At 32.1% G+C, this 19,253-nt stretch overlaps 1 protein-coding gene across 2 annotated transcripts; it reads right to left on the reverse strand.

The window, feature by feature from the left end:
* Positions 1-1,194: 1,194 nt before the first annotated feature.
* On the reverse strand, positions 1,195-19,012 carry LOC146540265 (uncharacterized). 2 transcript variants are annotated; one of them, XM_085203931.1, is made up of 3 exons: positions 18,679-19,012; positions 2,545-2,609; positions 1,195-2,050 (listed from the first exon to the last, which is right to left on the reverse strand). In XM_085203931.1, exons 2-3 carry the CDS (start codon positions 2,600-2,602, stop codon positions 1,899-1,901), a joined length of 210 nt encoding a protein of 69 aa, XP_085060057.1. In that variant the 5' UTR covers positions 2,603-2,609; positions 18,679-19,012; the 3' UTR covers positions 1,195-1,898. The 2 variants fall into 2 exon arrangements, with proteins under 2 accessions (XP_085060057.1, XP_085060064.1); XM_085203938.1 differs by lacking the exon at positions 18,679-19,012 and adding an exon at positions 4,368-4,561.
* Positions 19,013-19,253: the final 241 nt, after the last annotated feature.

Genomic DNA, 19,253 nt, shown 5'->3' on the forward strand with positions numbered 1-19,253 from the left:
ATCATTTTTTTTAATAAAACCAATAGTTATTAAGACTAATGTCAATAGAATTTTAGATACTGCCTTTCACCAAACAATCTCTTTAATGTAATTTCAAATACGGTACTTGATGATACATGTATGAATGGAGAAAAAAAATTACACAAACATAAGTAATTTCGTGAATAATACAATATTACTTAAAAAATGTAATTTCCCAAAATAATTTAGTATTAAAAAATTGATCATTTCAACTTTCACTTCATAACCCGGTTCGTTTATTTAATTTAGTAATAAAATAAGTTAGAGTTCTTAGTCATAGTGGTATTACACAATTGTTGAAACTAATTTGGTGAACTACTGGTAGATTTGACAGTGTTTGATTGTAAAAGCGATGGTTGTGGGTTCGATTCCCACTGGTGGTGATGATGATGGTATGAGCTAGAGCCATAAAGGCCTCAATTAGGATGATTATATTCTATTATTTCCATTTCTCTACTTTACTACGGTAAAGCATAGAGTTATTGGTACCAATTCGAAGTGATAGTTCATGATATAAGAGGGTGCAAACAAAGAAACAAACTCTTCAAGTACGGAAATGCGCTCAAAAAATTAGTTTTGAATCTAAATTCGCGTTTTTAAAGAATTTTATCATATTCATCTGTAGTATTAATATGAAAAATATATTTTTATATTATTAATCATCAATCAAAATAGGTTCCATATTATTTTTATTTACTATGTACATATATATGTGATCGATCATTTTATTTGTAGAAAATATACTATACTATATTTTGTAGAGTATGATTATATATTTTTGTTTTGATAACATAACTATCTTCTGATAAGCTGTTATCAGTGACATATTGGTACTTGTTGTGATATGGTCGTTGAATTAATTTTGTTATAAAATAAATAATAAATTTAAAAATTGATATTTGTATTATAAGTTATTATTTTTTTATTATTCTATCAATAATTGCCCTCACATTTTCATATGCTTAGAAAATATTGTATTTTTTTTCTGCCTTTTGCTCTCCAGCTTTAAGCCTAAGGAATCCGGAGGAGGCCATGACTGGTCTATACTAATTTTATAAATATGATGAGCTTATTTAATTCCGCGCAAATCTCAGGAACTGCTGGTTCAAATTGGAAAAAAAATCTTTTTTTTAATTCCTGCATTTAATGAAAAAGAAAATGAAAATACACAACTTAAGTATAAAAGTAAAAAATTTATTTTATAATTTATTACAAAATAAAAGGAAAAATAAGTGCTATAATACACCCAAGAAGTCGCTACATAGAATAAAGGAGTTGATATCTTTTTTATATCTTATCTTATATCTCATCAATATCTTGATCTGTCGTGACGCAAAAGAACGCGTTCGACTGTATACGCGACGGGTTGTAGGTTCGAAACCCCCTTGAAATGAAATGTTTAATTTCAGGTTCACAGGTTCCCTCTGTCTACCCTGTCATGAACAAGATTCAGAGTGAAACTTATAATATACATCTTTTAAATTATCTTTTGTTTCTCATCCTGTTCTAAAATCTTCCTTCTTCATAATGGTTTTAGCTGTAACGTGTAGTAACTTCTAAGTTGCATATCACGGCTTTGATTCCCGCGTAGAGCAAATATTTATGATAAAACTGTTGAAAATCATGGTTTTCCTGTATGTTTTTAATAATTTTTGTCTACTTCCACTTCAAAATATCCTTATGTACATTGTTCATAGAAACATATTTCAAAACTCTTTACTACTAAGTAAAGACAGTCACATCCACTTTGTTCCCTAAGAAATTATTTTCTTAGCCATATTCTGTTTTTTCTGGCTTTTTTCTATTTTTTTAATGGGTACTTTGGCCCATAATTGGGTAAATAATCAATCCTCGTTATAATTTCTCCATTTTTTCTGTTACTTGCCGTTGCTGTGACTATTCTGTCTTCCCCATGTTGGTGCTGTACGGTTAGAAAACGCTGAACCGATTCCAGTAGGTGATTGTGGTGGGGACGGAGGTAGTAGGTTGGTAGCCGGGTGATACACTTTCGCTGACATTGATACGCCATCTGGAATTTTTTGATTTTTGCTATGTTAATACAATATATAGCGTAGGACTTTATAACTAGGTATAATAAGAGAACTTTATACTATAGATTACGTGTAGTTTAAGGTGGAAAATGAAGAATTCGACTATTGCCAATTTGGTGAATTTGTTAAATATTAAAATAATTTTTATTTCCTCACTTTAGTAGGCAAACCGCGGCGTTGAATTCCGCAATGTCTCGAATTCGGTAGGAAATTGGAGACCAAAAATGTTTAGTTTCCCGTTTCCATTAAGATTTCGATTTACTACTTTCCGCCAAATTCTCAAGTTCCTGTGTTGAGTGGCAAAACATTTGACATATTTATGAAATATTTCTCTCCCCCTCTCGGTCTCGCTTTGGCAACAATTGGCAACATTGTCTTAACACTAAATTTCCTCTGTCTATTTTACTATGTTGCTAGTGTTAGTTTTTATTATATTTTACTTAGAAATGATGTTAAGAAAAAAATAACTCACTGTTAGAAAATGATCGATTGTATGAGTATTTAGCGTTGTGGTCTTTCGAGGGCGGCATTTTGAAACTGAAAGAAAAAATTCAATCATTTAAAAAAAGTTACAAAATTCAATATCCTGATGGAAGACATGTAAAAGTCTGAAGAGATGAGGGCTTCGTAATTTCGTCCTTTCATTGCTGATGATGTCTGAAAACGCAACGGTTGTGAACTCAAATCCCACTAAGGTGGAGTATTATTTTCCTATTTCGCTCTGGTAGTCAAGACTAGTCTGGTAATAAGTGTGTTGAATCCACCAGACGAAAAATTATCTCCCCTGAACTCAGCGGAAAGTAAGTAACGGAAGTATCTTAATAGGAACGGAGTGTCTTATCACTAGGTTCCCAGATTCCTTCTGCCTACGTTACTAAGTACAGGGATGGGGGATACACTGTAAAAAAGATAAGTACCTATATCCTACAATTCTAAGCGATTGCCCCTATTATAATATATCTATCTATATAAAAGATATAAGCATAAGCAAGGTATCAAGATGAACGCCGGATGCTGTTCTCTCATCTCTCAAACGATTAAGTGCATCTCAATACACAAAGGGATATATTTCGGTTTCGTAATTTCGTCCTTTGGCAGCCGATGATTTAATAAATTGCGGATTAGTTCTTTGTCCTTTTTTTGGAAATATCATCCCCAATTTTATCCTTTGAGAAGGTATTTTATAAATATTGTTAGATTGAAGATTTGGAGGTTTAAAGTCAGTTATTGGCGATATGACGTCGTTAAAATGTTGAATATTACGCAACCATAGGCTAGATATTCCAGGGAACGCCTGGATTTTAGCTTTGAACAGATAAGTTTGTGTATTGGTTTTGTTTGTTTAATTTTTCAAAGATATTTTTTTCTTAAAAAAATTAGATGGGCACAAGATGGGATTTTGGGGAGGGCACAGCCCTTTTGGGAGGCGCGGAATAGAGATAGACTATTTCTACGGCTACGCAACGGATTTAAATGTGCTTTTCAATAATATACACATTGATTAAAAGAGTTTGGAACAGAGTAAAACCATCGTGACGCAGTGACGCACGCACAAATACGATGCTTATGGGTTCGATTCCCATTGGGTGGAAAGAGTTAATTTCCTTTTTCTTTAGCTCTGGCAACAAAGCTCAGCGTAGCGAGCCCATAGTGTCTAAACACTAGGTTCTCTGCCTACCCTGCTATATGTTAATTATAATAATACCGAAAATTTAACTTTAACTACATTCTACGAAATACTCGTATGTAAATCATTGCCATAAATATATAAGCGACGGAAGTCGTTGAGTGAACTATCAATATCAATCGTTTGTGATATAATTGAGGATGAATCGACCTACATACATACGGCGTTAGATAACAGATGGATCCAAGTTTTATAGTTTAGTTATAATTTATATGAAAGTAAGTAGGGTAAATAGATAGGTTCCCATAGGGGAATTTAATATTTAATATTTTCATTCCCTCACTTTGATAACAGCAAAGCGAGGCGTTTAGTTCCGCCAATCAACACAGAATATTTCGTAAAGTAGACAAAAATATTGGGGAACGGAGTGTCTTCACACTAGGTCCCCATGTTTCCATTGCCTACACTGCTATGTGCGGGATTGAGCGTGAATAGAATTGCTATACACTGTATTTCGTATATAGCTAAAAAAATCTCATCGTGATTGTGTTAGATTTAAATCACACATATTATGGTTTCACAGACTTTTGGCAGCGTTAAATTTCGCCAACAGAATAAAAAAGTGAATTCAATATTAAATATACAAAAATCTACTTTTTACTACTTACCAGCTACTTCTTATCAGCTTTAACAATAAATACTATCACTTATTTAACTGTAAAATAATATTATTTCAAACTTCTGTATACACATCAAGCACTCGTAAGTACAAAAATGGTAATATTCACTAATTACTTACAGTTATTGCTAACGGAAACGGAAATTGATAATTAACACTTAAAATAGTGAATCATCACTTAGCCCTTTACATTTCTTTGTTAGTTTTTTTTTTTAATTTAAAATGGAGCTCTATGCCATGGCACATTCTGTCATATTTTCTCTCTAAATTGATTGATATGATTTTACAGTTACTATTTTAAAGACATTACGAATAGACTGACGTAACCTAGCACCGTATTTTGTTACACCTTGAAACCATTCCCACGATAAGTTATCGAGCCTGACACTATTGCGTCTACAGTATATATTAATAAATGTTTTTTTATATTATTTATATATAAAAAACATTTATTTTATATAGCCAGGTAGGCAGTTTGAACCTGGAAACCCAGTGTTAAAACATTCTATTCCTGTTAAGATACTTCGTTCCTCAACTTCCGTCGAATTCTCGAGGCATTGTGTGTATCGTTTTGACTCTGTCTCCAGAGCGAAGAAATGAAAATATAAAATATTTAATTTAACCAACTGAGAATTGAACCCCCAACTCCTCTAGCTTCTAAAATAAATGTTAGTATATAAATTATAAAAGCCATTCATTCTATCACGCTAGATGGATATTTGTATAAGGTAGCAACTGTATCGGAACGTTTTCACACCGAACGCTGCGAGGAAAGTTTGCCTGCGTTTGAGCTATGGCCGTTGTTTTATTGTGGATATACATTTAAATTTAAGTGTTTTCTACGCTTCACGCTATATCACGCGTATAGCAGGTTGGGTAAAGAAAACCTAGGGCTAAAGCACTCTGTTGTCCACCAACTGTTCAATTTTTGTTCTGTTGTAACACTAGGTTCTCGGGTTCCCTCTACCGATATTGCAGTGTGCGGGGTACCGCGTGAAGTTAAAAAAATCTGTAGCTAAAGGCCTCGTATATAAGAGATATTAAACATCTTAATCAATCGAAAATGGGGAAGTCCTCGGCCTACCCTGATATGTGGGGGATACTACTTTTCTATTATTTAAATAGATACTGACATAATCAAAGATAGATAAATACATAAGTTTACTTGTATAAAATTCGAAGAAAGTATTGATCTATCTATTTCAAAGTACTAGATAGGATACTTGAGTTTATGATAACTGTAGGTATCTATAGAATATGATATAAAATGACATAGATATACAATGTTACATTTGTCTTTTCTTTTTAGGGTTCTTTACCTTTTAAGGAAAAAGGAACCCTTATAAGATCACTTCGTTTTATTCAGGAAGACTTCGAAGTATCGCGTTGAAATTCAAACCTTATACTTAAGTCTACAGTCCCTTGATTACCTGAACCGTATTCCTATCGTTTATATCGCAAAAAAACGTTTTTGACAATACAAAGGGAAACAAAATTAATAGAGTATAGTTGACATAGAATTATGAAACTTGTCAGCTAGCATCTATAGGTAGTACGAGTTCAGGAAAATTCTGAAATCTATACATTTGTAGTTAAATTCTAAAAAATAACAGCCTCAAAATGGGAGGGGGGGCAAAATTTTCTATTAAAGCCGCTAAGCTAAGATGGGCTTTCAGTAAAAGCTTGAGAGTTCCAATTTTTGTACGAAACCCTCGATGAGCGAACCCGACTCGCGCTGGTCTGCTTTCAAATATGAATTTTATATATATATACATACACAGATTGTTTTTCCGTCGCAGTTATTTAAAACAAAATAAAAAAAACAAACTGTCACATTTTCTATTAGATAATGTGACAGTATACTATCACGACGTTTGAAAGAGGAGATAGCAAGTGACATATCGAACGCAAAACGATAATAGTTTATCAAAGGTTTCTGCGTTTAAAGTGTTAATGTGAATATTTTGTTTAAATATTCTATTAATAATAAATAATTGATATTTAAAAACCATACACATAAACAATTAAAAATATTTTCTTCTCCTCTGTTTCGCAAAAGTTAAAAAAGGAACCTAGAAAGTTCTGGGTTAAAAAAGTCTAAAAAAATTGATGATAAATAAAAATGTGCTAAACAAATTGCCCTATTTTAATCTCTGAACATCAACGTTTTATATAAAAATATAAAAAATAATTGTAAAATATTTTTCTTTTAAAACGGACGCAGTTGTGTAAAATAGTATATTAAAATAAAATCCAATAAATAAAAATAAAAAAACAAAAGAACAGACGAAGAGCATGGAAGAACAATGTCTGTGGTGTTTTTTATTTAATAATAATATATAAAAAAACTAAAATACTTACTCACTTTTAAGATCATATTATTTCAATAAAAAAGTACAGTATAGGAAAATAAACATTTTAAATTATAGACCTATTGATAGTGACGTCATTCAACCGCATTCGTTGATAGTAAAAAAAATTCTACGCAATACGTAACTTTCTACGTATGTTCATACAACAGAAGAATTTCTGTCATAAAACCTGATAGAAATGTAAATTGAGCTTCCGCTGTTTCCTGAGCATAGTAGAACCTAGAGTAAGACACTCTGTTCCCCACTTTCTAGCGAATTCAAGTACTCCGTATTGAGTGGCGGAACCCAACACCGCGTTTTTGTCTATTAACCTTTAACTATGGACGTGATTTTTTTATAACACACATATGGACGTCGGGTCTGTCAGACCAGTGTATTTATTGGTCATATTCCGTCTGTTTTTTAAAGGAAGAAGACAATTTTATGTTTTAGTTTACATGAATAGCCTCTAATCAAACAAAATCAATATAAATAAAATCGCTTTTTATTAAAGTTTACGCATCACAACGATTTAAGTAACTTAAAGTCACAATTTCAGTCTTTGGTCACATGGGTTGACTCTTAAGAAAATAATACTATAAAAAAAAGACAGATAATAAAATAAATATTTTTTTAACAAAATATAAAGTCTAACAAATAAAAAAAATAAAGAAATTACGTCTTATGTTATAAAATAAAAATTTTGACAACACCTCAAGATAAGGTATTATTGAACATCGATACACAATGGCTTTCAACATTGTAGGCTAACAGGACGATCGCAGTCAACATAAGTATGTGTTGTCTTTCTATATATCTTTTGGAGGCAAAGTGTACATGTTTTTCAAGAACCCAAAACAATTTTTTTAGCTTCATGTTCAATAAATGATAGATCAGATCGCGAAACACGAGTCAAAGTCATTCTCAATTCTTAGAGTAGTTTAGTATACGAAACGCGTCTTTTTATTTGATAAAGTGCTATTTTCTTTATAAAATGTCGTCGTCCAATTCTTTTGTTTGATGTTGATTATAAAGTACCGACATTTTTGTCCCTGACGTGCTTGGTGGATCATTTTTTTCCATTTTATCATAAAAACTAAAAAAATTGAATCTTTTTTAGGTAAATAATATTTATATTACTAAAATATATAACAAACAATGCAAAATAATATATGATATATAACAATAAAAACATTTGAATACAAATAATACAATTAAAATATTAAATTATATTTTGTAATATTATAAAAATATATGGCGTTTTGAAATCATCCATGTATGGGAAACATGGACGTCGGGTCTGACAGACCCAGGCCCCGTTTAGAAAGTTAAATACTCATGTGTTTTGAACCCAGAGACACAACCACTGCTATCTACATTCATTTTGTCATTAATACGAAAGGTACTGAGAGACTCAGTGGCGGAGGTCACCGAGAAGTGGCCGATTTGTAGAATTCGTAGAACTAGATGGGTCTGTCAGACCCGACGTCCATACTTAAAGGTTAAGACTATGGAAATAGAAATATTTATTTCTTTAGAGTTACGGTAAAGCCCACAACCTTCACTCTTACCATCAGGGCAGTTCCATTACGTCATGATGGTTGCTTATGGACGAAAAGTGGAGAACAAAATAGAGGTCGTCCTTGCTCACCAGTATAGCGTGGAACTGTTATATCGGTTATGGGTTCGTCTCCCATTCGATAGCATGAATTATTTCCAATTCCTTGCTCTGATAAGAAGGCAAACGCGATGTTAAGTGCGGCCACCCAAAACCCAATGTCTAGAAAATTGGGATGTCCTTGGAATGGAGTATACTAACACTAGATTCTTTCTGCCTATCCTGCTATATACAGAATACAGGCTGAAGCTGAACGAAAAAAAGAGACTCTATTTTCTCAATTTTCTCTACAATTTATGATAATAATCAATAATAATAAAAATCCTAGTCCTATCCACACAAAACCAACCCCACCAGCGCTTTGTTCGGCGCATACAACTTGCATATCTATTTATTTATGTATTTACTTTTCATCGGCGACAGCCATTTTGCTTATCACGTGATGAGATGTGTTTGTGAATACTAGATGTTTGATGTGTATTGCGGGATATGTTACGTATGTTTAACTATTATATATATATTGTATGGTAGTGTACTCTAAATTGTTATACTATAACTATAATATACAATACAATGGCGTATATTCGCGATGGTTTTAAGTTTGATTCCCACTTGGAGAAATTAACAAATAATTTCCATTGTCTTATATGAGCGAGCCTGAATTTTAGCTTTGAAAAATGTATATATTATTTTAAATAAATTTTCTAAGTTTTGATTTACTTTATGTGACTAATATTTCTGTGGTGAGTGGGTTCACAAAATTATTCTGACTACCGACATTCCCTCCACCCCCTCTTTCCTACGTTGTCTATTGCCTATGCGGTCTTACCAAAGACAAGATAATTATCTGTCAACTAAGTGCGGTGTTAATTTGAGTCACTCCACAAGCAAAAACTACAATTACAACAACAATTGGAGAACGGAATATCCTAACACTAGAAAATTATATACAGGAAATCCGCAAACGTAAAAAAATAATTAGTCCAAAAAAAAACACATTTCATTCCCTTCCGTATTACATTAATACGTTGAGTATTAATCCGTAAATTTTTCACTTGATTCCCCTTCATTAAAAGAAAACGCCGATACGAATAGCCCCCTCTAAAAGAGACAATCACTAATTACGCACTAAGCTATACAAATCGCGAAAAATGTTTACTAATTTGCTAGAAAAATGTATTTATATACTAGTGTTCCGTAGAAAAAGTAGAAAATTTATGAAAAAGAAACTATATTTATTAGAGGTAATGAGGAGCTTATCTCATATTTCAATTTTCAAGTTAAAAAATTTAAATTCAAATCCGTAAATGAAAATAGCCATTCAACGAAGAGAGAGAACATTCAACGAAAAGAAGAGAGTGTCTCTATATTTTGATTGCTATTCCATAATTTCTATTTCTTTAACGCAAAAAAGACACCCTAGATACTTTTAGCATCGTATAAAACTATGAATATTTGTAGATTCTACATATAACTAGTGTAATAGGTACAAAAGTTATGTTACTAAGAAAAGAAACAATAAAAAAATAATTCATGTTAAATAATTCTTTTATTTATCGAAAGTATTTAAAACTAGTATACTTAATTGTGTTGTAAAACTCAAGAATAAAAAATTAAGTATAACTACATACTATAAATCTTAAACAGTTTTCACCCCACAATTAAAGAACCCTAAAAATGAAAAAAAAAACACTCGCCAAACGAACTTATTTATCCCGCTGGATTTAATAAGGATTTCTCAAGCCGAGTTACGACGAAGTTTTAAATTTTTTTTCGTCGTAAATTCGTAATCTAGACGATATTTCGTCGCGAATTCAATTAGTAAGTAACAAACGTCTCGTTCGAGCCTCGAAATAGACATTAATTAGAATAAATATATGAGATTTTTAAGGCAAAATGTCATAACACTGTTTTTTATACGTTTTATTAGATTTAAGTTGTATATATGCGGGAATATGTAGCACGGTATGCAGGAAGAACCCACTCCTATTCCCACATATAATTTTTGGAGAATGGTTCGAGTGTTGAGCTCAGCCACTCAACGACTGAGCTCAACACTACGTTTTAAACTAGATAACGTTACAGATGTCATACATTATACATAGAGAATTTTTCAGGAGAAATTTAAGAGCCACTTAATAATATTAACTGTAACTAACCTAGTCTGTAAGAAATATTGTTTACTAACCATAATGAGTCTCTGGTCACTTAAATAAATAAAATATATTATTATTATTATTATTAATCCACCTCCAGAAATCGGCGAAAAGTGGGTAATGGAGTGTCTTAACACTAGGCTCCGTCTGCTTACCTTGCTACAGCCTCCTGTACATAGTAAAGATAAAAAATATAAATCTAAATTCGATTCGAACAGTTTCGCCCTTATGGTGAAATGGAAATAAGTAATAGTTGAATACTTTTAATGTATTTAAAGCTTTATTCCACACTTAGGAAATAAAAATATTTTTTTAAGAAACGTATCATAGTAAACTAAATAGTTCATCCATTGATACAAAAATAATATCTCAATTCAAACCAGTAGTTCCTGTGATTAGCGCGTTCAACCAAACAAACGCTTTAAAATATAGAGTATATATATTAGAGTATAAACTATAATAAGCTATTACTAATCCAAATGGTCAATTTATAAGATTAAACAAGACAGGTACAGAATACCTTACTTACTAATCTAATTTACGTAACCCTTTAATATCTCTAGATCGCGGTCTAAAAGACCCCTCGGTGGGGTTGAAGGGGTTGTCGCACGTAGCCTCCACCAATGATCTTAAATTTACGTCTTCCCTGGGTCTAATCGACCATTTTTTCCCGCCTGATTACCAAGAAAGCTAATATTGGCCCCCCTTCAAACAAATGTTAGCCCTTTATTCGTACCGCTTTGGAAAAAAAGACCCATAAAATATATCTAATTAGAAAATATCCCCGAGTCAAGACTGACGTTCATAAAGAATGTCAATTAAGCCTGGGACGTTTTTTCTTTGCGTATTATTTCTCTTTTTTTTGTAGGGCAATATTTTTCACGGCGCCGCGGCAAAGGGTTAAGATAGCGAAATTAGTATCGCTATGAAATATTAAGTTATTTTTGTGTTTGGTATTAGTGAGTTTTGTCCGTTCTTTTGTTAAAAAATCCTTTTATGATACATATTTGTCCAGTTTTAATCCTGATTATTAATAATAAACGATTTTGTTTTAGTAATTAAATTTCCATTTGTTAAATAACATTTTTATTTGGTACACTAAGTACATACGTCTCAGCCGCATTAATATAAATAAAAAATATTACTGGGAATCGAATTCAATCAATAAATCATTGATGCATAAAAATGATTAAATTTTTTATATGTAGACGCCAAATGCGGAGATCGGAGAGATATAACCAATAACCATGTTTTCTGTTATAGAAAAGTGTCCGGTTACGAATAAGCACAGGCGGTGACGAATGTCATTCAGTATTTTGATTTAAAACAATACAAAAATGTTTTGTTTAACCAAATTAAACAATAGCTGCTATTTTGACTTAGTAAGTAAAATAATCGAGGCCATCATGGGGCATTGAGGCCAGTCGTGGAGCAGGGGCACGCGACTGGGTGCTGCCCAGCCCATCTACAATTGATGAAACTGACAAGTTTCTCTGGTTGAACGCCTGAATCTCAGGAACTTCTACAGCTTTGAGTTAAAAAATATGATGTCAAATACGTCTGGATTTAATAGTGTTAAGGCACTCCCTCCCTAACTTGCGTGATTCCCAATTGCGTGTTGAGTGGCGGAACTCAACGCCGGGCTTTTGCGTTGATGCCAGAGCGAAGACATATTAATAAATATTAATTCTATGTATAATATTTATTTATATTTATATATATAGTGGTAAGACTTGGTAAGTTATATAAACGTTGTAGATCTTATCTAATAACAATAGTAGTCTAATACAATAGGAGAACATGCTATGTAATGATACAGTGGGTTATTTTTAATGGGTTTGGTATTTTTCTTATAATGAATAGTGTTGAATCTTTTTTTCTTATTTTGTTACTAGTGATAGAAAAAATAAGTTTAAGGATCACAGTATTTTTTAAGCTATTAGATTAAGATAGATAGATAAGAGAACATTATCGCGCAGAGATGAAGCGAGTGACTGTAAACCTGACGAATATGTTCGAATGTGGAATTAAATAATTAATTTTCTTTTCCTAGCTCTGGTAACGAGGCAAAGAACGGCGTTTAGTTGTGTCACTTGAGCAATGCCTCAAGAAATCATCGAAAAAAGGGGAAGGGAAGTTTCTTAACATTAGGTTCCCAAGTTCCCTGTGCCCTGCGTTGTGCAAAGAGTGTAACTAAAAAAACGTTCAAAAACGCAGATCTTTCCTGATCATGGCTGTATTAGTATGAGTTAGTTTAGTTAGTTTCTTATTCAAATATTTTATTTTTTATTAAACATATTTCTTGGGATTCTCCATAAATTGCGATGACGTGGAAAAAAATACAAAGTGAAAGTTTAAAAGAAAGAATTTTTATGTAAGGTATAATTCTAAACCCGTTTACGGGGATTCCCCCGAATCATTTGAGTCATTCTTTTACTATTGTGTAAATATTTAAAACTTTTTTTTTACATTTTTACTTAAAAGATTATACATGTTTGAATTTGTATGTATCTGTACGATACTGTCTCGAAAATTGCCCGCTGTGTGAGAAACAGAGTATCGCAACACTAGGTTCCCTCTACATTTCCTGCTATATACGGGAAACAGCGTGAAAAAAACAAAACAGTATTAAAATGATTCATAGGTTACTAACCGATCCACTAAAGTGATGTTCCTTTAATTACGAAAACAAAGCACATGACTCACGCTGTTGCGGATAAATTGTCAGTTTTACTTAAATAATAATTTAAATGAAGTTACAGTATAATTTTGTTTACCTAAAGTAATATTTTTTTAAATTTAATATTAAAAAAGGCTTTTTTTGCTCAGGGGCACAAGTGTACGGCTATATGAGCAATGGTTGTGGATTCGATTCCCAGTTGATGTAATGAAATATTAAATATTTTTATTTTTTTGCTCTGGTTGGTCTGGTTTGGTCTGGTTTCAAAATTCGGCGAAAAATGGGGAATGAAACGTCTTAATGGGAACGGAGTGTCTTAATCATTAACACTAGGTTCCCAGGTTCCCTCTGCATATCCGGTTATGTTCAGGATACAGCATGAAGTTAAAAAAATAAATATAAAATAACTATCTCAATGTTTTCTCTCGAGAGAATGATTATATAAAAATAATTATACACTATTAAGAAAAAAAAGTTGGACTAGTTAGTGGAGAACAGAGTGTCTTAACACTATATATTCTACACCTAACCTGCCATATACGACATAATTACCAAGATAGGTGTAAACCTATGTCATAGAAAACAACCAGCGGAAGTATCGATAATTGTTTGTACAGGGCCAAGGGCGTTAGATAATCAACGTAGCACTGACCTACAAACTTCAATACGAATTGTTATTACTCATTTAATTAGGTAAATTAGGGAATCCACGTTTTAATGTAATTTAGATATATTTGCAAAGATAAGATTTACGGTTTGTTTTAGTTTAGTCACTAAATAAAGACCGGAAAACCGGAAATAATGGTTTTTCTATGTCAATTTTAGCGTCACGACTTATACCGTATAGCCGCCTAGTGTCAAGAATCTCCGTTCTCCACTTTCTGTTTTTTAAGTGATACAGCTCAATACCGTACATCGTCTTACTAGAGCGGAAAAATTTGGTATATTTTATTTTGATTGACTACACAACGGACGCACGAAAATAATGGATTTAAATAGTTGAAATTTGACGAATAAGACAATGTAGGTGTACATTAGGAGAGGATTGCTCAAAATTCTTATTTATTCTTTAGTCCTAAAGTCCACTCAACAAAAGTTGCGGCAACGACTACTATTTTAAATATAATCCTTCCCCTTAAATAGAATCGAACCCAGAGTTCACAATGAGATGCTACTATCGCAAGGAACCTTAGAAAGGCTCTAAGCAGCGCGCGGCGGGCGGCGTATGACTTGCGACGTGCGGAATGACGTTGTAAGCTACTTATACGAGTATAATACTATAATTATTTTTGTAATATTTGTTGAAGCTGGTTACTGGTTGTGGGTTCGATCCCCACTCGAAGAGATAAAATATTTATTTAAATTTATATTTCCATTTTCTACTAGGTTCCCTCTGCCTACCCTGCTGTGTGCGGGATACAGCGTGAAGTTGAAAAAATAAGTATTTTCCTTATAATATATACCTACAGATATAGAACGATATTGGTTTTAAAATTTATTTAATTCTTTAATAAAGTTTTTTTATATTAAGATACATCCCGTTACTACGCAAATTTTATTAAAATTAAGAAATTAAATGTTTTTTTTTATGTTGAAACACTTAAAAGTCGGTTTACCACCTGAATCCATCACATTACAATTGACTGGCGAAACTCAACGCCACACTGTCTCACCAGATAAAATAGACATTATTTATTTATCATTTTATATAATCTTATGCAATATCTTTAAATAATATCCTAAAAGTAAAACTTCGATATTCGTTATATTTCGATATCCGTTACACCGTTACCGAATTCTAACGGTATATTGTATATCCGTAATGATGAATATAGCGACGTGGTCACCCACATATTACATAGTGACAGAACATTACTTTAACTGGGTCAATATAAATTTTGCCTAGAGCTTGTGTCGAATTTCGTATTATTTATTAGCTTTCCAATTCTCCTAACCAGTCGTGTACCTAGTCGATAGGTTTTGGGTTCGATTTACGATCGAGGTAATGGAATATTTGTTACTTTCGTTTCGTAGGTACTTCTGGTGACGAGCTAAAGCGCGTTATAAAGCTAAGCGACACAACACGCAATGAATCCAGAAATCTTCGAAAACTGGGGAACAGAAGTGTCTTAATGGGAACGTAGTGTCTTAATATTAGCATCTCAGGAGGCCTCTGTCTACCCTTTTATGTGAAGGATACAGCGAGAAGGAGAAGAATCTTATATACACTATAGTAGGCAAAGACCTTTCGTCTTGTTTTGAGACATTATGTACTGATTAACGGAACTGAACGCCGCGATTTATCTTATTAGACTAAGAAAATGTAAAATTACTCAAATACTTATTGTATTTTCCTAGGCATACAATAGTTTATACTATCAATACATCAATAATATTCTTTTAAAGATTTATTAAATCTAAAATATTTCGTTAGCCGACTTCTTTTGTCCTAACTATTGTAATTCTAAGACCACATTTCTAAAGTTGATTCATTGATTCAGGTAGTATGATTCATAAAAGTAAAAGGCAAGAGGTGTGCATTCTTTACATATTTCTTAGAAGAATAACCATTTTAATTGTTTTACTTTTTTTTTAGGTTCACTGTATATCCCGCAAATAGTAGGGTTCGGGAGAGGGAACCTGGGAACCTAGTGTTAAGTTTCATTGCATTTTGAGTGATAAAATCAACGTGGGCTACATTCTCGTCTAGAAAAACAAGGAAATGAAAATATTAAATATTTCAATTCCTCGAGTGGGAATGGAACTCATAACCTGTCGTACGCACAGTTTCACGCTTCTGCCCCTGCGCCATGACGGCCTCTTTTTATGATACTTGTAATCAAAAGTAAGTGGGGAACGGAGTGTCTTATCATTAGGTTCCCTCTGCCTACTTTGTTATGCGGGAAAATGGTAAAGTTACGTTTTTGTTACTAGCTCGAGAAAGTAAACAACGAAATTAAAATTAGTAAAGAAAACTATGTGACCGAAACCGCGAGGTAGCACTAGTATTAATTGCAAATATAAACCTATATGCAAATATGTCTGTTTATACATTTCTAAGATATAACAATAGCCATACTGTTTTATAATGATACGTCATGGAAATGGTAGTTATGTTACGTAAATAAGGATAATGGAACACTATGTTTAATTTGTAATACCTAAATGTTATAAAATATATATTTTTAGCCCCACGCCAGCCTAGCTATATGCGGGATCTCTATCCCGCAGGAGATAAGAGATCTCTATCTAGCAAGGCAGGCAGAAAGAGCCTGGGGGAGGGGGGCTAGTGTTAAGATATTCTATTCGAGTACAAACACTTAGGCGTGTTAAGTGGCAGTTTGCCTCATTACCAGAGCGAAGAAAATGAAAACATTTTGATCCCTCTATATCCCTCTATCGAACGTACAACTATCATCATTACTTACACTTATTTTCATAATAAAACGCCTATAATTCAAAATAATAGCTAATTATATTAAGAATAGTTGCGCGTGCGCATTTCAAAGTTTTAGCAATTTTATTGTTATTATAGTTATAATTGTTATAGACACGTTTTCTTAATATTCAATATCGTGAATTTGTCTGGTTTAACAAATTCTTTCAAGTATATTTGAAAACGCACGTTTCTAAACTCATTATTACGCGATGATTGTTGATTTGAACCTACACCCTGGCTAGTATATCCCACGTACAGCATAGAAAAGAGTATCTAGTGCAAAGAATCTCCGTTCTCTGCTTACTGCCGAATTTTGAAAACATAAAGTAAAGGAAGAGTGGAGAATGAATTAAATGGAAATTATCTCACTGATTGCTCTATTTAGCAGCGTGGATATAATTATTAAGTAAGTCTTACCAGAGCAGGGAATTGGAATCAAACTATCCCGAGTGGAAATCGAATTGACTACCATTACCTTTAAAGTCAGACATTGTTTATTCTATTATAAAAAACTTATATAGACACATTTTAAAAATAACTATGCAATAACAATATACTCATTTACTATAATTAGTTATCAATGCTTGTAGAATAGTTGATAACGTTTTATTTATAATTATAGTAATTTGCATCGTATTTCATTGTATTAAGGTGCATTATCAATTGAGTGTAATATATGCAAATGTGTATCCTTATATGGTGTACAATATATATAAATTGTTTAAATTTGTAATTTATTACGTTAAGCTTGTATTTTCATATTATTGTATTAAAACACGAGTATTGGGGGTTCGATTCCCGATCGAGAGAAACTGAGATACTAGGTCAACGGTGGCAATTGAATAAAACGTGAAGCTTTTTTAGATTTTAAAAAAAAAAAATATAAAATAGAGTTAGAGCTTAACTCCAAACTCACTACTCTCCGAGCTATTGCCACTAGGCCATATACTATACATTTTTGAAATAACATTTACATATAAAATCTTATATATATAAGACACAAAAAAAGTTAAAATGAAAGTGCAAAAACTAACAGCATTGAACTGATAGCCTGAACTGGTTTTGATAAAAACAAGTTTATTGTCTGATATAAATACAACAGAATACAGTTTTTTTTATAATAAAATGAAGTTAGAAAAAGAGAATAAAAACCATCAATTGCTTTTCGGTAAAATGTGTTGAGTGGCGGAACTTAACGCTGCAGCTCAACTAGAGCTCATAAATTAAAATAAATTAAATATTTTCATACTTTAAATTAAAAACAATCCCCAACAACCTCAAAAAAAATAGAAAGTATATTTTTTACCGTCAACCTATATTCCGCACATAACAGGTTAGGCAGAGACAATCTAGGAAACTAGTGTTAAGACACTCTGACAAATTTTATAGGCATTACATGTTGAGTGACAGAACTCAACGCCGCGCTTTGCCTCGTCACCAGAGTTACGTGACTTCAAGTACATTTATTAGAAAGTTAATTTATTTTCTTTAAAAATGAATAATATAAACGGAAAATGGAGTGTATTAACACTAGATTGACTGCCTACTCTGCCATATGCGGCAAATTCATTAAAAAACCTTAAGTATTTTACTATAATTTTGTAAATATGTCATTAAAGTATCGTTTAATTCACCTATAATTATAATTAAATGTTATTATACCGGTTTTAATACAACTTTCAATTAAATAAAATCAATTCGTTGGTATATTAGTGACTGTAGAATTGGCAACTCCTGCGCAGCTATTATCTAAACTTCCATTAAGTGTCTATTAATTGATAAGATAAGATAAGATACCTAAAAATTAACTTTTGAAAAAAGTAACTTAAATATAAATATTATAATTAATTAATTTAATCTTTATTAAATGACTTAAATATAGTTATTTAAACTTAGCATTTAACTAAACTCGGTTAAAATAACCCTAAAGTGACACACTTTGTACTCAACAAGTGTTCTGTTATAAAAATAGTAACCGAAAGCTGACTGACTGTATATTACAATTAAAACTTAAAATAACTTTTGAACTTTCAATTATTTATAAATTTTAACTTACGTAGTCCAAGATTCAAATCCAAATGCAATTATAACCAATCACAGATAAATAAATATTAAATAAACTTAAAAAAAAAAGAAAAAAAAATCGATAAAATTGACTTCTCGTAGTCGCAAGCTGTTCACAACTGGCCATTTGGCATACACTGACTTGACAGTATGGTTATAACTGCTATAACTTATTTTGAACTTTATTCCTTTAACATTAAGTTCAATTTTGAACGTGTCAAAACTAAAATAACTGAGCAAAGTAGATTCTAAGGAAGATTGGGGTCAATGACGTATTTTTTTTGCGGTTCTAATATCGCAAAGTGCGGAAATAAATTGATTGTTTAATTTTTTTTAGTTTTTTTTTTTGTTTAAGAAAAAAAATGTGGGTCAACCAGAGAGAATGTAGAGATTCTCTGCTCTCTCTATTTTATATAAATTGTTATTAGTTTTATAAATAGTAAGTGCAATAGGTTGTAGGTTCAATTCCCACTAGAGGAAATGAAAACTTTAATATTTTCGTTTCCTCCAAAATTCGGTGGAGAGTGGGGAACGGAGGACTTAATGGGAACGGAGTGTCTTAACATT

The sequence above is a fragment of the Heliconius melpomene genome, chromosome 2, assembly GCF_056956725.1.
Source record: "Heliconius melpomene rosina isolate 202511_hmr_F chromosome 2, ASM5695672v1, whole genome shotgun sequence".
Taxonomy (NCBI): Eukaryota; Metazoa; Arthropoda; class Insecta; order Lepidoptera; family Nymphalidae; genus Heliconius; species Heliconius melpomene.

Coding starts and splice junctions, on each gene's coding strand:
- LOC146540265 (XM_085203931.1), bottom strand. CDS start 2,602: ATGCCGCCCTCGAAAGACCACAACGCTAAATACTCATACAATCGATCA. Junction 2,051..2,544: donor CAATCGATCATTTTCTAACA/GTGAGTTATTTT, acceptor AAAAAATTCCAG/ATGGCGTATCAATGTCAGCG.